General features: G+C 40.1%; 1 protein-coding gene across 6 annotated transcripts in view; it reads right to left on the minus strand.

Moving 5' to 3' along the window:
- The window catches only part of CEP350 (centrosomal protein 350), a 69,925-nt gene that overhangs the window by 25,382 nt on the left and 23,752 nt on the right, over window positions 1–20,791 (minus strand). For 3 of the 6 annotated variants that reach the window (XM_058029997.1, XM_058029992.1, XM_058029991.1), the window contains 18 exons: window positions 20,372–20,493; window positions 18,083–19,134; window positions 17,316–17,469; window positions 15,993–16,147; window positions 14,917–15,106; window positions 13,327–13,547; window positions 13,044–13,207; window positions 12,259–12,369; window positions 11,884–12,015; window positions 10,338–10,462; window positions 9,821–9,940; window positions 9,208–9,374; window positions 8,531–8,727; window positions 7,825–8,009; window positions 6,793–6,880; window positions 6,298–6,444; window positions 5,305–5,462; window positions 1,672–1,794 (listed from right to left, as the gene is read on the minus strand). In XM_058029997.1, the coding sequence (XP_057885980.1) occupies window positions 1,672–1,794; window positions 5,305–5,462; window positions 6,298–6,444; window positions 6,793–6,880; window positions 7,825–8,009; window positions 8,531–8,727; window positions 9,208–9,374; window positions 9,821–9,940; window positions 10,338–10,462; window positions 11,884–12,015; window positions 12,259–12,369; window positions 13,044–13,207; window positions 13,327–13,547; window positions 14,917–15,106; window positions 15,993–16,147; window positions 17,316–17,469; window positions 18,083–19,134; window positions 20,372–20,493 (3,611 nt within the window). The remainder of the gene's footprint in view (window positions 1–1,671; window positions 1,795–5,304; window positions 5,463–6,297; window positions 6,445–6,792; window positions 6,881–7,824; window positions 8,010–8,530; window positions 8,728–9,207; window positions 9,375–9,820; window positions 9,941–10,337; window positions 10,463–11,883; window positions 12,016–12,258; window positions 12,370–13,043; window positions 13,208–13,326; window positions 13,548–14,916; window positions 15,107–15,992; window positions 16,148–17,315; window positions 17,470–18,082; window positions 19,135–20,371; window positions 20,494–20,791) is intronic. The other 3 variants (XM_058029993.1, XM_058029994.1, XM_058029995.1) reach the window with 3 other exon arrangements.

Raw genomic sequence — 20,791 nt, forward strand, 5'->3', positions numbered from 1 at the left:
TTAAAATGCAGAGAAAGGCTGAAATAAATGGATTAAAAAGAGCAAGACTCCTTAAAAGCAGATGTCAAATGAATTAACCCAAAAGACCACAAACAGGAGGAGAATTAATGAAATTGCCATGAAAATAATTACCACAGAAGAACTACTTAATAAGAAAGATAAGTCAACAGAAGTGATGGGAGAGAAAGAAGATTCTAACAAAAACCCACAAGAAGAGGAGGATCAAAGCAGCATGGCCAAAGATGCAGACCCTTTCATAACCCTGGGTTTTAAAGGCCAGAGCCACAAAAGAGCAGATGCATTGCCTTAATATTTACTGCAGTCTAGAGGGTTCCAGTTGCAACACCAAGCATACACATTTATCCTCAAAAGCAGAAAAAAAAATTGCAAAAGCACATCTGGCATCTATGCAGCTGGAAATGTGGGGGAGCAATGAGGAAGCAGCAGCACTCAGATTACAGCAGCATGACTTCAAAGTCTGTTTCTCTGATGCTAATATCACACATTTTATCAGTGCATTTCAAATATTAGTGTTAACCTGCTGCTCTAAACTGTACTCGCACATTTTAAGGGATATTGACTTAAACCCAAACTATGAGGTTTCAGCAGCTATTCTGAAGTACCAACCAGACAGTGGGAGCAGAGTGAACTGTCTGTTTGCCACTCAGAACATAACAGGAATAAGAGATTTGAATCCTGGAATGGTTTGGGTTGGAAGAAACAATAAAGACCATCTAGTTTCACTCCTCTACCATAGGCAGGGACTCCTTTTGCTAGACCAGGTTGCTCAAAGTTCCTGCTGACCTGAACACTTTCAGGGATGGGACAGATTGTTGTGCCAGTGCTTCACCAACCTCACAGCAAAGAACTTCTTCCTTAGATTTAATCTAGATCTACCTTCTCTCATCCTAAAAACATTACCCTTGCCCTATCACTACAGGCCCTGGTAAGTCTCTCTCAATTTTTCCTATAACCTCACTGTATATGCTGAAAAGGCACAGTAAGGTCTCCCTGGAGCCTTCTCTTCCCCAGACTGAACAGCCCAACTTTCTCAGCCTTTCTGCACAGGAAAGGTGTTCCCTCTCTTTCATTATTTTGTGGATTCCTCTGGACCTGCTCCTACAGGTTCATGTCCTTCTCAAACTGGGGACCCCAGAGCTGCACACTGCACTGCAGGTGGGGTCTCATCAGAGTGGAGCACCACCTCCCTTGAGCTGCTGTTTTTCCATGCAGCCCAAAATAGATTTGTTTTACTGGGCTGCAAGTGCACACTGCAGAGTCAAACCCCATTTTTTGGTCCATCAGCATCTCCAGGTCCTTCTCTGAAGAACTGCTCTCAATTCATTCCCTCCCCAGGCTGAACTGATAGTGGGGATTGTCCTGACCCAGCTGCAGGGCCTTGCACCTTGTGGACCTCCATGAGGGTCACACTGGCCCACTCCTCAAGCTTGTCCAGGTCCCTCTGGATGGCATCCTTCCCTCCAGCAAATCCCTGCACTGCTCAGCCTGGTGCTGAGGGTGGAGTGATCCCCCTGCCTATGTCAGTGAAAAGATCTGCAAACTATGAGGCAAGTGCCAACCATGTCCCCTGCTGAAGAACCTCTGGACTTTCTAGGACTGAACAGAGCATGCTCTATCAAAGAGTCTATCACTGGAGAAATATACAGTTACCTGACCAATTGGTTGTAGATATACAGCTGGAATTTGGGGTGGAGGTTGGGAAAACAGACACTGAGAGAGGCCCAGTGGTGAGACGTAAAGACAGAGAAGAAGTAGTGAACAGGAGAGCAGTGTCTACAAAATAAGGAGGAAGAGTTTAAAACTAAGATAGCAATTAAGGCAGAAAGAATGAGAAAAGGATAGCATCTGGCAAAGAACTTGAAAATTAATTGCATTTAACATTGTATAGTTAATACCCAACATCTGCAGTACAAAAACTATACACTGTTATGCAGGAGGTTATAGAACATACACTTGCAACACTTGGTTTTCTGTTAAATGAAAGACAAGCTATTTTCACACTGCTGTATTTTTCTTTAAATTTGGGAGAGTTTTATTATTTTGATGCAGATTTGCACAGGCACCAGTTAACTTATCTCAGCCTGACCCCTCTCATGCTATTCTCTCAAAAGAGTGTGTTATTGGTATTAAAGAGCATGCTGGTCTTGCAATATCAACAATTTCCTGGTCTGAAACTATAAACACATTTTCTTCACCTGGCGAAACCTCAGTAAAATTATTTCTACAGTGAGGTAAGCACCAGTGAAAGAGCAAAGAAAAAAGAGATTAAATTGTTTACTTTTAAAACACAGACAGTTCCAGATACACCTGCCATTCACATTATAGCTGCTAATTGGGATTTTTTGCAACAAACTTGATCTCAGAATACCCATATATTTCATTTGAAGTATTAACTGCAGAAAGATAATATCTATTGTTTAAAAAAAACCTACATAATTGACAGCTCTGCTTAAAATGGTATTTCATAAAACTATTACCATTTTAAGCTAATTCCTAATGAATTAATAAATTTATAGAAAAATACCATGCTCCATTTAGCTCTATCAACTACAATGCAAGCTAAGAAGCACACTAAGGAAAAGCAAATGAAAATAAGCATTTAATTTGCTATTGCAAAAAATTATCATTAATGCTGCATATGCAAGGAAAGCCAGGGGAAAGTGGTTAATTCTCTTTGACAGAGCATGCTCCTGTTCACATGCAGGCTACACAGACTCATCAGTTAAAGTGAAAACAAAACTATCCATTCATTCCCCTTTCAGCACAAGACAAATATTAAAGCTGCCTCCTAAGTAAGGAAGCCAAAGGATTTCCACCTTGCTGTGGAGTACAGCAAATCCAGCATAGCAGGCTTTCCAAGTTCCTTCCTCAAGTTCCTTTTATTTATCATCCAGCTTCTTCCCTTGAGCCCCATTTCCCACCCTGATTCCCCTCAAATGGCAGCTTGCTACCATTAAACCCCAAGCCAAACATCTTAATGCTATTTTTACGTGCTTTACAAATCAAGACATTAAAAAAAGATGCCAAGTCAGCAGTTTTTCAATCAATAAGCACTGCTATCACTACCAAAACACCTGCCAAAGGTGTGCACAAACTGTACAAGAGGGAAATCAAGTTTTAGAGAATCATTTGTGCTCACACAAAATACTTCCTCCTTTGAACATATACAACAATCCAAGTCTTAAAACCATAAAACCAAAACCACATGACCATACAGATCACACACAATTTCCACTTGTTCTGCCTAAAAGTAATTGTTCCATCTCAAATCTTGGTATCCAGCTTTTGAAAAGTATTCTCCAGGTGAGAAATATTTCCAACTACATCAAATAATAATCAAATCATGACTAAAATATTTTTAAAGATAGAACATACTTGATATCTGCTGCTATCCCTTGTAATATATAAGTCTTTACGCAATTTTAAGTGTGGCTTAGGAATGAATGTACTATGAAAAAATAAGATTTCAAGAACAATACTGACAAAGCCACTAGCTGATAAAAAAAAGCAAAGGAAGCCTTAAATATACAAGCATATTTGTAATCTCTTTTAGTATTAATACTGTATCTCAAAAATCATAACTTACAGATTGTTTTGTATCACCATTTGAAATTTGTTAAACTTGTTTGTGGGGAAAAAGTAGGATAAAGACCCTCTTTTAACAAAAAAAAAAAAAGATCAGAAGAAAAACATTTCTTGCTTGAAAACCTACAAGTCAGCATGGTCTGCAACACACATGCTTTTCAAGTCTCTATCTTAAGTCATTTACCAGTCTCAAAATATACTTTGAGAATTTGCCACTATGATGATGGCGTGGTTTTCATACAATTTGGAATGCCATGAGTTTAGTTTTAGAAATATGGCACCTCAAAAACTTTTAATCATCATTGATTTCGGCTGTTCAGTTTATCAGATGCCACCAGAGGAGTCAGAATAAAACAGCAATCAACTCAGGCTAGACACAAAGGCCATGAAACTACAACAGGTTTTGAGTTTTCCCTGCTCACACCAAAGCCTCCCTTAGTGCTGTTGGGTTTTATTTTCATCATACTCAAATACATGCATGGGTGGGAAATGTGCTTCTCAAATGATTGCAAGCAAACTGGCTGCTAAATGTGACAAGGACAGCTGGCCTTTACATGGCACTGCTTGCTCTGGGATGTTTTATCCAGCTGTGTTTGGAATCTCAGAGAAAACACATTCCAAAGAGCACCCACAGGGACTGAAGTGCAGTGACTGCCTTGGTTCGAAGCTCAAAGGAATTGTTTAAGCAAAGATTGTGGCAACTGGCAGAAGCCAGACTTTCAATGAATTAGTCTCAAATAAGAATTTAGGACTCCAAACTAATGAGCACAAGCAGGTATAAAGTGTTTGGGATGTTTCATGCACACAAATAATTCCTACACTGAAAGGATGCAGAAACAATTATCTAAAACAATTTCATAAGCAAAATCAGGAGATTCATTTTAGGTTTTCAAACACAGGAACTGCACACAAATTTTGTTATTTACTCTGGAGCCTAACAAACATTTTCAATGTTCTTCCAACCTGTAAACCAAATATATTCTCAGTCACATACATATCATCTCCATTAATAAAAAAATATTTAAAGAGTTCATCCTAGTTGATTTTAATGCAACCAGAATTAAAATTCAGCAGCTGGATAATTAGAAATCACATACCTGACAACCTCAGTGTCTTTCTGTGAGCCAGATCTGAAACTCAGTTACTAGTTTTTGCATAAGATAATTGCTGTTATAAATTACATTTCAACTCAAAAATTTGCACTGTAATTCCAGAGTCTCACTCCCTATATTTTTTCACTCTTTAAGGTTAAAGAGGAGATACAAAATGCAGGCACCATTTTGACCATTTGACTTCAGGTCTCTCATTTCAAGAAAAACTCTGACAGGATGTGCTGTGAAGCCACAACCTGTCCTTATTTCTTGCACCTACAAACATCGACATCTCTTAACCTGATGTGCTTTTACCAACTCTATCAAGTACAAAGAATATTAAACCAAATCTTCTTCAATAAAATCTTGACCACATGGTCTGCCATAATGTTTGAATCATGCAAGAACTTTAAATTATTATGTTCAAAGATTAATATAGTTTTCTTCATGCTTCCAATCAGTTGTTTTTCAGGCAATTCAGACCAAGGTGTGATATTAACATCACCAATATTTCTGGTGGCTGTCTTTAGTGCAGATTTGGGCCAAACCAACTTGTTCCATTAAAATAGCAGTATTTTTTAAAAGAAAAAAAAAATTATATAGTTACTTTTCATCCATTCTGCTGCGCATTTTTTTAAGCTTCTGCATAATGCTGCTGGTCTCACTGCTGGAGATGGAGATTGGGGAAGGGCTGCGTGTTTCTGCATCAGTTGGAAGTGGGCTGGAACCATTGCTCTGCTTGATGTCATCCTCACTGGGAAGCTCCTACAATTGAAGGGTTAAAATAAAGAAGAAGTATTACAAGACTATTCTAAAATCCTTAATGAATTGTGTTGGTGTTAATTTAACTTGTAAGTCTAGGTTACATGAAATACTGATTCTGTCCACTTACAGATTCAACTTCATAACCTCTTTTTTATTTGACATGCAGCTTTTAGCACCCTCTTTCTCTCCATAATTTAAGTTTTCCCCTAACTCTATCCAGAACAACGACAACAACAACAAAAAACCAAAACAAACAAAAAACCCCAAAAACAACCCAAAACAAAAACAAACAAAAAAACCCAGAAAATATCAAAGAAACACCAAATCCCAAAACAAAACAAAACAAAACAAACACCAAAATAAAAAGCCCCCCAAAGTAACAAACCAGAATTCAGCTACTCAAACAGGAAATCAACCTTTTCTACAGTACTACTATTAAACTTGCGTCTTCTCAAAATTTTGTGAGGAGGCAAGTAGAGGCAAGAAACTTAGCATAATTACATTAGCACACAGCAGGAAATTTTGGGGTTAGTGCTTATATACAAAAATCAAAGCCTCAGAGACCTAAACATCAAACATCTCACATTCCCAAAGCCATTAGTTCAGCTTGAGAAAGAACAAACACATCTACTGTGCATTTAAAACATTTTATAACTTCTCCAAAGGCATTTCCTTAAATGACGTTCTAAAGAAATTAAGCATAAATTGCTGAGATAAAGGGGTGAGATCACTTCAGGCAGAGAAAACTTCCAAGTGATAGGTCCAAACTGGTATCCCTCCATTCCTATAAACATGGTGAAGAGGGAAGACTCCAGTTTCTGTGCTCAACACTCACCAGCTTGTTTTCTCCTGCAGACTTCAGTTTTTCCTGCAGCTTCATCGTAGTCTGGCGGATTCGCTCGATTTCCGCCTGCTGTTTCAGGATGAGCTGCCTCTCCTTGCGAGCAGCCTTGTTTGCCTCCTGGAGACGTTTAATTTCTGCCTGTTAGGTGTAAAAATTCAGCATGAGAACACTGACAGACCTCTCTCAAGAACACACTCAAAGATGCCACAGTGCCCTTGCTATGGGTTTGACATGACTGCAGTTACACAAGGAAGGAACCAGGCTGAACTTCAGTAGCAAAGAACTGGAGATCAATTAATCAGAGTCTCAATTATGAGATTAAAGATAGAGAAGGACCCTTGAGAGCAACATGCTGAATATGATTGAAATGCAAATTAAAACAGGTAAGAAATACTGCTGGTTCTCCATTCCTATATTTACAGTGTCTCAAACCTTTAATGGGTACACATGGCTTTCAACAGGACTTTCCTAAAGGGCATCCCTTACCTTTTCCTGCTGTAATCTCAGCAGCAGTCCACGCTGCCTCTTTCGAATAGGAGGCATCTTATCATCCTCTCCCTTGTCTCTCAAATGCCTGCAAACAGATTGAAAGAAAGAAGTATAAATAAAGTAATAAGATTGCTTTATAACAATAAATAATTGCTTTATAATAATAAATAAAATAAAGCAATATTTAAAAAAATGCACAACAAGCCTTTTACTCTTTAAAGTGGAAAAAAAAAAGTTTACTTTTCTTATTCTGCAGAAGAGTATATACCTTAATCCTTGGCATGCTCTATGGTGGAATATTTTGCATCATTTGGTCAGACAGGCACAGTAAAAAAGCCAGTGCAGGTAACAGGAGATCACAAAAGAATGGGCAGAAGCTCTGCAGAGGTAGCACACTCACCATTTGAGAAACTCAGAAGGAAGGGCACTTGGCTCACTACCTAATACTCCTTTGTCAAATCCACAATAACACAAAATTGTAAGAAAGTGTCTGCTGAACAATGGTACTGCCATGCAGAGAAAATTATTGATTAAATCTGGCCACTGCTGTTTACTAGTATCAGTGGGTACTTCAAGTGGACTTCAGGACAAAGCACATCTTAGATTGGAAACAAAGCACTAAGTACAACATGTATCCAGATACACAAAATGTGCCTGAGTCAACTAAAATGACTTCAGATACACATCAAGCAAAGAAAGGTCAAACTGTTTGACAGTGTTATATCTTCCTGAATTAAGATGTGTAGAAGAATGGTTGGCAACTACCTCCTCCAACTGACAACAAACACCTGCTCTTCTACTGTTTCAGTGAAATTCTTAATCAAACTCCATTCAATGTAAATATCAAAGCACATTTATAAACTGGGTCCTGCTCTTCCCAAGTCCCAGTAACAACTGCACAGAATACTGATGTCAGAAGATTAGTTCAACCATTAATACTTAATAAGGGAGCAGTAAGGTGGAAACAAAGCCTTGGAAAATAGAAGGAAATGGTCAGTCAGCAGTTATGTACATTCAGAGCTGCCTTACTTTTTCTGGTGTTCCAGCCACGCCAGCTCAGCCTTGGTCTTCTCTTTGAGAGCCTTCTCCCGGAGCCGGAGCAGTGAGGACTGATGAGCTGCTCTCATTTCCTCCTCTTTCATGTACTGCCTTACCATCTCCATGGTAAACTTAGAGAAACTGTCTTGCCCCCCTGAGAATGGCATACTTAGCTCCTAGAAGGAAAGATGAAGTTGGCACAAAACCACAGAAATGCCATGGCTTTTTTACAATTACAAAGTGCATGTCTGTGTGTGCATATACACAGATAAACAAAAATAGATGTAGGAAGGGAAGCTGTTTTTAATCTGAGCTTTGTGCAGAGCAGCTATTTTTGCCCTATGTGACAGTTTTGGGAGGTCCTCACTTTGGCCAGAGAGATGAAGCATCCTCTTGTATTTCCTAGCTGTGTGCTAGCATAGTTGGAGGACTTAATCCACTTTTAAAACCTACCTCAAAAAGTCACTCCTCCTAAGCCACAAGACAGAGGCCTGGATGGATTGTTTCATAAATCATCACACGTGTACAACAGTGACATACAGCATGATTCACACATCTCTCTGTTTTGAGATGCTCAGAGAACCACAGGGAGGAAAAGAACCTTCAACTCAGCAAACACAGCTAAGAACAGCTCACTTGAAGCTTATCAGCTTGACCATGTCAGCTGAGTTAAATTAAATTAACTTAAAACATCTACCTTGATAGATGACAGAGCTGTTTTGTCTGGGGACACTTCCTCATCAGAATCATCACGAGTGCCTCGCTTCTTCTCCAGATTATTTCTGCGATGACTCTCAGAGGGCAGCAAAGACCGAAAAGATTTTTCTTCAATCTCATCCTCTGTCATGGACTCATCAAATTTCAGGGAATACTCTGTTGCAACAGAAGCAGAATCTGAGGGAGAAATCAGGGAAGCTGTTTTCCACTCAGTTTTGCACCACAAATGCAATTTTAGTCTGTCTCATCTCACTGATGTTAGGGGGGTCAGAAAGACAGGGAGATAACTGATGTAGAAAAATGGGTGTTTAGGAAAGAGTGATTTTGAGTTAGAAAACATCTATTACCCAGCTTTGAGAGACCTAACAGATTTGTGTGCACAGGCATAAACACAAACATTTGTGTTGAAACATTTGGTGTTGTGCCTGCAGGTTCAGCACATGAGCATTTGGCTAAACCAACACAGCAAAATCTCAAAGGTTCCCATCTCACTGTGCCATTCTGTTACCTCTTCAGAGACTACAATTCACCTGGGGCTCAGCTTTCTTCACACACTTCCCCTCATTTATTTCAGAAATTCATTCTGAAACAGCACCACCCTCTCTCCCTCCGCCCTCCCCACCTTCAGAGCCATCACACACCAGCAGCAGAGCCAACCTTTTTCATCTGGCAGGGACAAAACACTGTCACTGGGCAAGGAATCATCTGCAGCAGTGTGAGCCTGCTCTTCAATACTGCTGGCTGTCTTCTCACGACGGGAAAGCTTCTTCTCATTCTCCTTAGAAGATGGAACTGAAGGGCTCTCCTGGCGGCTGCTGGTACTACTGTGTTATCCAGAGAACATGTTTTAAAAAATACTTTGCACATTTTAAAATGCTTATGTTACATTACTGCTGTACACACCACAATTAACATCACAACAATAAACAACATGCAGAGAGTTTGGTTTTGGTTTTAAAATGCAGTTTGGCTATTTTAAAATTCCAAGTTTCATCAAACTACTGATTGTTGGTTTTATTCTAGCTTAAAATCCATGTGGTCAGACAAGTATGCACATCCTTTACCTGGCAGTGAGTAGTGATGATAAACAAATGCAAAGAAATCTTCTTCCAGATTTTAGAAGAATGGTAAGTTAGAAATTCTGTTTTAGAATTTAGGAAAAACTACAGAGGACAACATTTTTCCAGTTCAAGATCAGAGAAAGGCTGTGAGAAACTTCAGGACACCTAACTATATCAGGTAAGTGAACAGGACACAAAAAGCTTCTTACCTCTGATCGTGAACCTTTGATCTTGAGGACTCAGAGTAACTATCAAACATTGGTGAGTATGTCTGTTTTGAGTCACCAGTCTCCTCTTTACCTTGTGATATGGCAGTAGATTCACATTTCCTGGAAATGAGAAGCATTTGGGGTCAATCTGCATTGTCTTAAATATAGGAGTTTTCATGAGTTTTTATCAGTTTACTAGAAGTAGTAACAGCTAAAATTTCCCAAAGATTTCCTAAAGCGTAAGATTTCCTTAAGATTTCCTAAAGCTTAAACTAGGTTATATCATCCCACAAAACATCAAGATAATCTTTCTTCTACTCTTTTTATGTACAGTTTCACAGAAATAGTTAATGTCACCTTTGGTGTGTGTATGCTATTAAGGGCATAAAGATGGAATCCAAATTCATCTGAAATGCTCACTCATTATGACATCTTAACATTTTCTGCAAAAATAGGTGAAGCAAAACCTAACAAATGCCACTTCCCCACTCCCAAGATGTGGAACATGAAGCCAAACCTGTTTGAATCAGCTCGGGCCCTCAGCTGCTTCATGAACTCTGAGTGGTGCTGCCGCTGGTGGTCAAACAAGGCGGGGCCGGGAGCAGCCGGGGCACTGACAGTGTCCCGTGCTGACTCTGTCACCTGAGCACAGCAAAAACATGGCAATACAGTCAGCTGATCAGCATCAAAATGCTTCTGGAAGAGAGAATGATCGTTCTGGCAGGCAATTCAGTGATTTGTAACAACGGTGTAAGCCGTGAGGTTACAATGGTTTGTAACAACACATGTCACTTCTGGTGGTAAAGGTGCATACTGCTCTGTGAATGCATATTCCTCCATACTCCATTCCTTTACACATACTAAATGACAGTGTACATTCAAAAATATTCCCAGCACACTGGTTAAAGATGCTTCCACTGCTGCACTCCAGTTAAAACAAATGGCTGTTCAACTGAGTACCTGGAGTCATTTGTGAACAGAGATGGAAAAGCTACTCTGCTGACCCACCCCATCAGCCTCTTCAGCACCTCTTAGACTACAAACTCCAGTCAAAACTTGATGAGGTTAAAACCCTACACCAAATAAAAGCTGTCTTCTCTGCTTCTTCTCCGTTGTTTCTTAACTGGTTTCTACCCACTTTAGCTCTGAAAACTACAAATGTTTCCTTGTCTTTATCCAAGACTTCAGTACCTACTCTCAATGACCAATACACTGCATCTATTTGAGGTGTCTGAGCTTTTCCGCTCCTTTAACCCATTTTTGTCTACTCAAATATTATTGAAACTTCACATATTTGACAGAACCCAGAATAAGTACATCAGTATTATTCTACAATCCCATTACTCATCATAAAACCAGCCCTGGTGAGCACCAACATGTGCACGAGCTGTGAAGAAACAGTTCTGTTCACACTCATCAGCCTTTTGCACTCCATCCCATAATACTGACCCACAGTCACAGTGATTTCTAAACTGTGATGGACTAAGAGCATTTCTTGGTTACTGTGTTCCTTATCCATGTTTGAAGCAGCTGCTACATACTGGAAACAAGAAGTATAAAAACTGATAAACTGATACAAAAACCTGAAAACTAAGAGATTCAAAATGAGGAAACTTCAAACTCTGTACCAAGTCAAGGGCTTTGCTAAAGATTGTCCCTTCTTCTTTTTTTAAATTTTATTTGTTGTTGTTCTACCTTCAGCAGTAAGCAAAACTGCAATTCTCTGCTTTTCTAATTTAATTTGCACACAAATCAGATATAGGATCAATTCTTGATGGAGAGCAACTCTTACAGACTGAAGATGCTGTGCTCACTGTCATCAATCTGTCCTGAAGAACAAAGTTCTTAACAGTTCATTACCTGGAAGATCATAAGAATATGGAATAGGGATTTAAAGCTGCTGATTGACTTCCAAGTAACAATGCCAGAGAAGCTCCTTTGAAGTCCTATCATTTGTCATGCTATGAAAGTGAAGAAGTTGTACCAAGAATGACACCAAACAGAAAATAACTTAAAAGGCAAAAAAGCAATAAAACAGCTTTTCTCTCTCCCTGGGGCCTCACCTCACGGAGCTGGTGAGCTGCATCTGCAGAGAGCAGTGCAGGTTCTGCCTGTTTGGCTGCAGCCTTGCACGGGGGCTCCTGCCCAGCCTCCTGCCGTGACTGCACCAGCTGCTGCAGGGACTCTGCATGGACCTAGGCAGAACATACAGACAGGTCAGCTCTTCAAAATGGTCTGGCCATGGGAACTACAGATGTATTTCTCAAAATCTGGCAGAAAAAAGTTTGAAGCAGGCCCTTGAGAGTTTCTTTTAGTGTATTAAACCCTTTTAGTACTTTCATATGTTCACAGCTTCAGATTAAGAATACCTGTAGGCATGGATTTACTTACAACATTTTGCCTCTTACACACTCCGTATTTTCGAAGGACAGCCTTACCTGGGCTGCCTTCTGCCTTGCCTCTTCCATTTGTCTCTGACTTTCTAGAGCTTCTTGTTCAGCCTTGATTTTCCAAAGAGCCAAGTCCCGTTCATGGCGCTGCTGTTGTGCCTACAGATCAGGAAAACAAGTTTTAACCATACAAGTTAAACACAAAGATGTGACTTGCTTCAGCCACTGGTTGCAACTACCTTCTTAAAGATCTGGATCTACTCTGCTGGGAGTGTCTCTTCTGCTTGAAACAGAATTTTTAACCCACTGACCCTCCTCCTTTTTGAGGCAATGTCCATTCCCCATACTCTTCCACCACAGTGCAGCAAGGAGTTTAGGAGATCAATTAATTCAACAAACTAGAATAAACAACCTTGTTAACATAAGGAAACATCTGCCAAAAAATATTGCTTTTGTGGAATAAAACAAATCATCCAGCCCAAACAACTACACTGCATGGCACTGGAACTCAACATCAAACCCAGTAAACAATCATGCTTTTATCTGAGGGATATAACCAAAATAAGAAACACAACTAAAACAGTGATTCCAGCAAAGAGTATATTAATGACATGTATTCCAGAGTAGCTACTTCCTTGGTGTCAACTTAAGAAAGATAACAGATGTTCATCCTAAAAAATGGCCACTAGCAGAGATGCCCCATCACGCCCATTATGATTTCTCTGCACTGCTAACAAAAACTTAACTTGCCCTAACTTGATAAATTTTTTTGCAAACAAACAATATAAAGAAAAGAAGAGAAAGGTTAAGACAAAGAAGTATTCCCCCATTACCTTGAGAATCTGAGCCAAGGAAACACTCTCCTGCTGGGCGAGGGAGATGCCCCGCACGCGCTCCAGGTCCGAGAGCTGCCGCACGGACTCCTCGATAGCGCTCAGGTAGTTCAGCTCTGCCGACAGCCGGTGCTGCAGCCCCGCGGGGGAGAAGCGCATGCACCCTGCAGGGCAACAAACACTGCTCACCCTCACACACCCCAGGCTCCCACGCCAAACATTCAAGGAGAAATGCTCCAGCTGCTCTGGCATCATCACGGTGCAGTATTTTACAAACGCTCACCGCTTGCTGAGGCTGCTCCTGCTGCAGACCTGCTGGTTCCCAGGCCACCGTCAGGGAAGGCCACGTTCGGCTTCAGCCCTGGGGCTGAACCTCCAGAAAAGCCAGCAGGTGACTTGACTCTTTCTGCTGTATTGCCTGCAGAATCCAACTGCAACATTTTCTGGGAGCCAGAAGATGGGGAAGAAGTTGGTGTCTTCTGGGGTCTTCCCTTGTCTGAGAAACTGACAGTGAAACAAAAACCAAAAGGAGTTAATAATTCTCCTAATGCAGCCATTTGATAAAATAAAGGAATAACCTTGTTCTTTCATTCCTACACACAAACAGACCCATGCAAAGGGCACAGTCTGTTCAGTTTGCACAGGTCCAGTCCATTTTCAGGAAATGCCTCATGAGAGGGGTTTTGTCCCTAAATCCCAGTTCAGAGTTATGTTTCTAGAGCACCCTATTTTTCCCCAATTATTAAGCCTAGTTAACACATACAAAAACATTAATTTTTTTTTTTTAATTAACATAGCACCTTCATGTTCTACATGACCAGACAAGCAGTTTCAGTGCTTCATGTCAGGAATCTGGCATGAGAAAGTCAGGATGCAATCATCTGCACCTGCAGTTTAAAAAGTGAACAGTTTACTATCAGCAACTGTTTGTTGCTGATAGTAAACTGCTGCAGAACAGTTTACATGGATGCAACTGATTGTGACAAGCCACTGCCCTGAGTCTTAATCTCTCTCCTAAAATGCAATAGAGACCAAAACTTAACTTGAACAATTCTTAAGATACTATGGTAACACTTTTTGAGAAACGACATTTCTTTTTTAAACAGAGAAAATGATACAGATTCTTCTTAAATTTACTATTTCAATTTTATTAGCCTGAAGAGGGTTAACAGTGGCTGTTTAAATCCTTTGGGAAGACATTCTGCTTTACTTGGCTCATCTCAGGAGGCCAAAGGACCTTTCAAACCCAATCCTGGATGCCAGTAACAGTCACCATAGAAGCCAATACCTCAGAACTGCTCTAAACCAACACAGAATGAGAGATCACTGATCTTGTTTGATGCTTTTTAGAAAAAAAGTGTAGTGAAAACCAAGTGTTTCATAACCATCTTCACTGAAAAATTAGCAGAAAAACTGCATTTTCAGCTAGACAAAAAGAGGTTGCAACAGAAAACATGTTTCCTTCTTTTTTTAATACATTCTTTTCCAAAGATGGGTTAATATCTGAAAAGGCATCGACTTACAGAGCTGGATAGGCTTTGTGAGCATTAGCTGAACACAAGTACAGCCAAAACTGTCTGTGTATCTACTGAAAAAATAAAGGTGACTGCACAGGTTAAATAAACCTTGACACATTCCTGACTGACCTTTTCTAGAAGAGGGAAACAAAAACTCTATTTCAATGCTTAAGGTACTGAACATGACAGGACATCAGGTTTCATATTTAAAATACAGGGAAGAAATATTTTCTGCATGCACATCCTACTAACATTTGGCCATTTCTGTTACTTCCCTTTTGCATATCCAAAGACTCAGCCAGTAACATTACCAAGCATGATTATATTTGCATAAAGTCTCATAACAATTCTGTTACCTCATCAGGGAGTGTCCAGACAAGTTTTCCAGTGTGCTGTCTGTATCTGGGTTCTGCTCATGCTCTTTATTAGAAATTCTGCTACTCAGTAAGGATTTCTTAGCTTGTTGGGATCCCCTCTCTAATTCAGACAGTATTTTATCTTCTTCCACAGAAAAGTGGTGAGAGCTTCCATTGAAAGCATCCAACCCTAAGAAACAACAATAGTGTCAAAAGTTTGTTTGGTTTTACATGTGAATACCTTACCATCACAAGCCCCAAAACAATGAATTTGGAAGTTTTTCCCCAACTAAAGAAGCCTTTGAGATACAAGTCTATATATCCAACAAGCAAGAAATGTAGAATTGGCAATGAATTCTCTTCTGTAGATTGTGTTCACTGCCAAAACTCTCACTCAGCTTTCATTTCAGCACGCTATCAGTTTAAATAAGGAAAACACATATTTGATCCTTTACTACTAATAATCAGAATACAGCCTAGTTTTTGGGAGGAAAGGCAAAGAATTTTGAAAAAATAGGAAGACAGTTAATTTAGAATGCCTAATCCTATTTTGTCATGTTTCTATTGGCTTAAAATCTAGCTTTTTACCCATTGCTTATATACTACAGGTTCACCAAGCCTCAAGTTTCTTCATGCTTTTGTAATGTACAGGTTACCACAGAAACCAATGTATTTACTAATTTGTGCACTGGTGAAAACTAAGGCATTCAGGCAAATTTGTTGTCACCTTCACAAACACAGCCATAACTCAGAAGCCTATATGCATTTTCTCAGCACAGAATCTAAGGATAGTTCCCACACAATATTAAAATTAACTTATTTATTAAAAGGCTGGTTCAGGAAAGGAAGCTTTTCAATGCTGTTAACAATCTCTTGCTTATTCAACTTTAAATTACTGTATTTTAAGGTCAGAGAATAACCAGAGTCAAAAAGAACCTAAGAAGGAATCACTGGAGGAATGAATAAATCATTCTATCAGTATTAGATTACAATTTCCAGATATGTAGTACTGCAATTTTCCTAACAAGAAAAGCCTTAATAAAAAAGGATCCTCCACAGCCAAGTGTTGCACTTACTTTCTTTTTTCCCCCTCTTTCTGGAGGAAGCAGAGGAGCGAGAGGACGCTGCAGACCGGGGTCCAGATGAGTGCTGAGAGCCAAGGGGAGGCTCAAGGGGAGACTTCCTGCTGGGAATTTCTTCCTGAATGCTTGAATTACTGCTGCCACCAACACTAGAAAGAAGTATATTGATGGTGATTAAGGACTCAGAGCTCCCATGTTACACAAGGAAACTACCACACTTTGAATTAGAGACAGGTGACTAAACTGCACTACTCAGCCCATCTAGAAAAGCCTTGGTTTTGAGATTAAAAGCTATGACAGCTAAGGCATTGGGAAGTTTGATGATATTGGACATACTGAAACATGCTTCCAATAATATGAAACACTAGAAGATGGATAACAAGTGTCCTGTCCAATTTTAACTCTTAAGAGCTATTTGACTGCAAACCTGAACAACATAAGAATGACTCAAAATGTGACTGCGTGTCAGATTATCTCTGGGCATACAGATATCAGCTGCCAGAAATAAGAGGTAGTTTCAATAAAGGATTAAAAAAGACTTGCAAAAAAGAGACGCCAATGCATCATACACAAATAATACCAGCAGAAGAAAGAAGATTTAATCAGAAAGAATCATTTTCAGTGTGCAAAGTGCCTTTTAACTTCTTTTCTTCCGAAGTATCACTGGCACAAACACACTTGTTGCCTCCTCCAAGGTGCCCAAAAGATATAAATATAGCTCATTACAAAAAGGAGGCTCTTGGAAAATTCAGAAAGCCATGTAGTAGACATGGAGAGTCTAGGATCTACAGTCTTCAAATTTTAATCTGAACAAAAGCTTTTCAAAATTCTTACAGACAGTTTATATATCCATTACTAAGTAAGCACTGACAAATGCTTACTGAAAGCAATTACAGATTTTCCACAAAGTTTTGAAGAGCTGAAGGCATTTTCAGACTTAAAATAGCTTTTCTATTTTTTCTGAATTACAAGACAACCCAACTGAGCATTATTGCAGCCACACAAGTCAGAGAACTAATTTTCACCAGACTACAAAGGAAAATAATCTTGTCTAAAGCTATCTGTCTAGGCTAAAGAACAGCAAAAATTAGACAGGGAACAGGAATACTGGACTCTGGAACAGGAATACTGGACTCCATCTTAACTATGTTGGCTGCTCTATTAACTGCAAGGTCCTAAGAAAGAACTTTAACATTTCAACTAGTATAGTACAGCACAGCAGAAAAGATACCCAGCACATTATGAACCAAATCTTGTGTTAACTATTTTCTCTTGAATTCTGCATTTTAATTTTTCTAGGAAGTCTAACACAGTTACCTGAGGTCACGTGAAATCTTTTTGTCTGTTAAAGTGCTGCTGCCCTGAGAGGAGGCAAAGTCATCCTCGTAAGAAGCCACGCTCTCGGGAGGGCTCATGGCAGGGAGCAGAGGGCGCAGGAGGGCAGAGCCCCCGTTCAGCCTTTCTTCAAACACTGAGGTGTGCAGAGACAGGGGAGGGGACAAGGATTATAACAAATACAAACATACATCAAGCAGGTAATAGGAATTTAAATGCTCTCAACTGTGAGTTACAATGTTTTCCTTTCTCATCAGGAGAACAGCAGTACAGCTGTTGTAACACAAAGGCAGTTTTAACACAACATAACAAGCACAGTCTTCCTCTTTTTGTAAATTATCAAATTCTTTACTTCATTAACCTACTCCAATCGAAACATTCTTGAAGAGCACTGTGCTTTAGAGTAGAGCCATCTGCAGAAAAATTTCATGCAATCATCTTTAAAGAAAATAATATGAAGGTAAAAAAGAATTGAGAAAAACCACAGGAAAAAATCAACTTCTTAGGAAACATTCCTCCTCAGAATGAGGAGTTCCAGGGTAGAGACAAAGTACTCAAAAAGAGGAAAAAAATTGTACAAAAAATGAAAATAAAAGAGCATGCTACATGAGACAGTTGTAAATCATGTCCTACACAGATTCATGTTTGAGACCTCTGAATGCACATTCCTTAACTGTAAAGTATCAAGTGCATGGAGCAGTAGGACTGGGAAAATTCACAAGAGCTTTGAGAAATGCTTCCATTTTTACCTTTTCCATGAAGTTGGTAATTCTTTGCAAAGATGTTGATGACACTGTGAGGACTTCCCTTTGCCAGTTCCTCCCAGGGCCCCTTGCTGTGTGTGTCACTTGTCTGAGTGAAAAGTGGGGAGTATCTCTCAGCTGCTTTCTGAAACTCCTTGATGGGCTCAAAAGCATTTCTCTCCCGAATGCAAAAATCCTTCTCTTTTAATGTCTCCAGCATCTTCAGTGGCAGCTGCTTTTGCTGGCCTCCTTCCTCTTCTGAGAGGTTTTCATCACTCAGGAGAGGCCCTTCACTGATGGAGTCAATGCTGGACTCGTGAGGAGTAACAGCTTTGCCCAGAGGATATGCCTGGCTCTCACGCCCTGGGGAATCCATCTGCCTCTTGGATAAATGTCCCAGGATCCCTTCATGCCTGTTAGCAGCAGGAGACCTCAATCCAAGGCTGATTACATCAGTAAGAGGTCTGATGGTCTCAGGCAGCTTTTTGAACTCACTAAGGTTGCCTACCCCAGGAAGGCTGTCATCAAAGGCTGTATGAGACACGCAGGCACCCAACATCCTTTGAATTCTGGCTGAAAAAGTATTTTCATTTTCCTCCCTCACAGGAGGACTCACAGCCTTTGCCCACCGCCCCTCATCCTGGTTTTCTTGCATAAATTCTGAGTTCCACGTGGTACCATAGTTGATACCAGCACCAGCCAACTTTTTGGCTTCAGTTTCAATCCTGCTAGAAAGGGAAGCAGCTGTAGCTTTCAAAGCTTCAAGGCGATCTAATTTGCTCTTATACTGGCTGGCAGAAGGTTTTACCAAGAGGTTTTCCTGTGCAGCAGATGAATTCATGTACAACTGAGGCACCAGGGTCCCCACAGGGGCAGAATGGCTCCTCCTGCCTGCCAGCATTGCATCACACTCCTTTGACAGAAGGTCCATCTGCTCCAGACTCCAGTGCTGGGAACAGGGGCCTCCACTTGAGCCCAAGAGAGCTTGTGGGTGGGGGAGCTGGACTCTTGGGCTCAACCTGTCTGGCTGTACCCATGGAGGCTCCATCAGATCACTCCTGAAATGAAAAGTCAACATTTAGTTGATGATTTACAAGAGTATTGATGTCTTAGATTAAAGCATCGTTGCCACAGATTTAATTTCAGGACAAAATACTTTTTGATGGAATCGGAGAGGGGGGGAATGGGACAGTAAACACAATGCTATTTAGTAAAAAAACCAACAAACCAAACAACACAGCACCTCCCAAATCTGAAATGCCATGGATGGTGTACTCTTTGTTTCAGGGTTTTAACAAGCTGGGGTTTTTCACTGTCAGCAGTCTTTTTCAAAAACTTCCTGGCTCCAAAAGGAAGGATTTTTTTTTCCTTATCACCTGCCCATGTCCAGAACACCTAATAAGTCCCCCAAAAACACTTCTTCTCTGATGACTATGAGGGTCTCTGAATACCTTAAGCAGTCCTGTGAGTCTCATCTCTCCTCTACTACTAGTAATTATATCTTTTCTTTATGATGTTACACTAACAGTATTTACCATATTGTTTATTTTATTCTACACATAGTAGTACATGGCATTCCTTGAACTGTTCCAGAAGGGAAACAGGTGCCATTGCACTTATTAAGTCAGAGTACAGATTCTGAAGCAAGTATACATTTAAGAAGCAGACATGATGTAGTTAAAAATGAAGACACTTGCACAACAGGGATATTAAGGATAACCAAGAAACTTCAGGATTTTTAGTTCCTTACATCTAAGTGGTTGGTAAGGCACCTTGACTTGCAGTAAGAAAATTTTGATAATACACTGAACAAGTCCAAATTGGGAAAGCTGCATGAAAAGAAGTAGGGAAAGGCTACTTTCAAGAAGCAGAGGTGTTTGGTACTTCATAGAGAATAACTAATGGCTGAATCCGAGACAATAGATCAAACAGAAACACTGAGCAAATCAAGTAAGAAAAACCAACAAATACATTCATATGATCTTGCACAATGGCAGAGGAAATAAGAGTGTCCCAATATGAAATACATATCCCACTGATGTCAACAAAACATTATCAGCAACCCACTATTCACTTTATCCATTTACACTATCTATTTACTGGCAAATCAGCCACAGCCAAAATTTTCATATGGTTTCCTGCATCAGCTTCCTCTTTACTGCTGGGAAAATGCTGTAGTTGACATAAAGACAATTACTCTCACTGGAACAGGAACTCAGAGCCAAGGCTATTTTCCCCTCCCAGAGATGAAAGCAGGAGCACTTTGCTCTCTCCCCCAAGGCCCCATTTGCTCACCTCAGTAGTGGCAGCTGTGGTTCTGAAAGGGACATGTCACTGCTGGAAGATGCACTCGGAGGACGCTCCTGAGCCTTGTTTTCTTTGTCAGATTCCCCAGATGGCTGATAACCAGGTCTGGGCTAGAGATGAAGACAATCAGAAAAATGCATTTTCAAAAGTGTGTCAGAGTTTAGGAGTTCTTGCCTCATTAAAATTGAAAAGGCTAATATCCAGAATTCAGCTTCTCTTTAAAATAGAAAGATATTTCCAGTCAACTTTCTAGTAGGCCTTGCTGGGCCAAAAAAGAGCCACTAGCAAAGAGGCTGTACATTGAAATCACTCTGTTTAAGCAAAGCTACACATTTTGATTTGTTCTTTTTTCTTAACTGATAACCACCAGAACAGCACAAGTCCCAGCCTCCCTAAACATCCGAGCTC

The sequence above is a fragment of the Melospiza georgiana genome, chromosome 9 (assembly GCF_028018845.1).
Source record: "Melospiza georgiana isolate bMelGeo1 chromosome 9, bMelGeo1.pri, whole genome shotgun sequence".
NCBI lineage: Eukaryota > Metazoa > Chordata > Aves > Passeriformes > Passerellidae > Melospiza > Melospiza georgiana.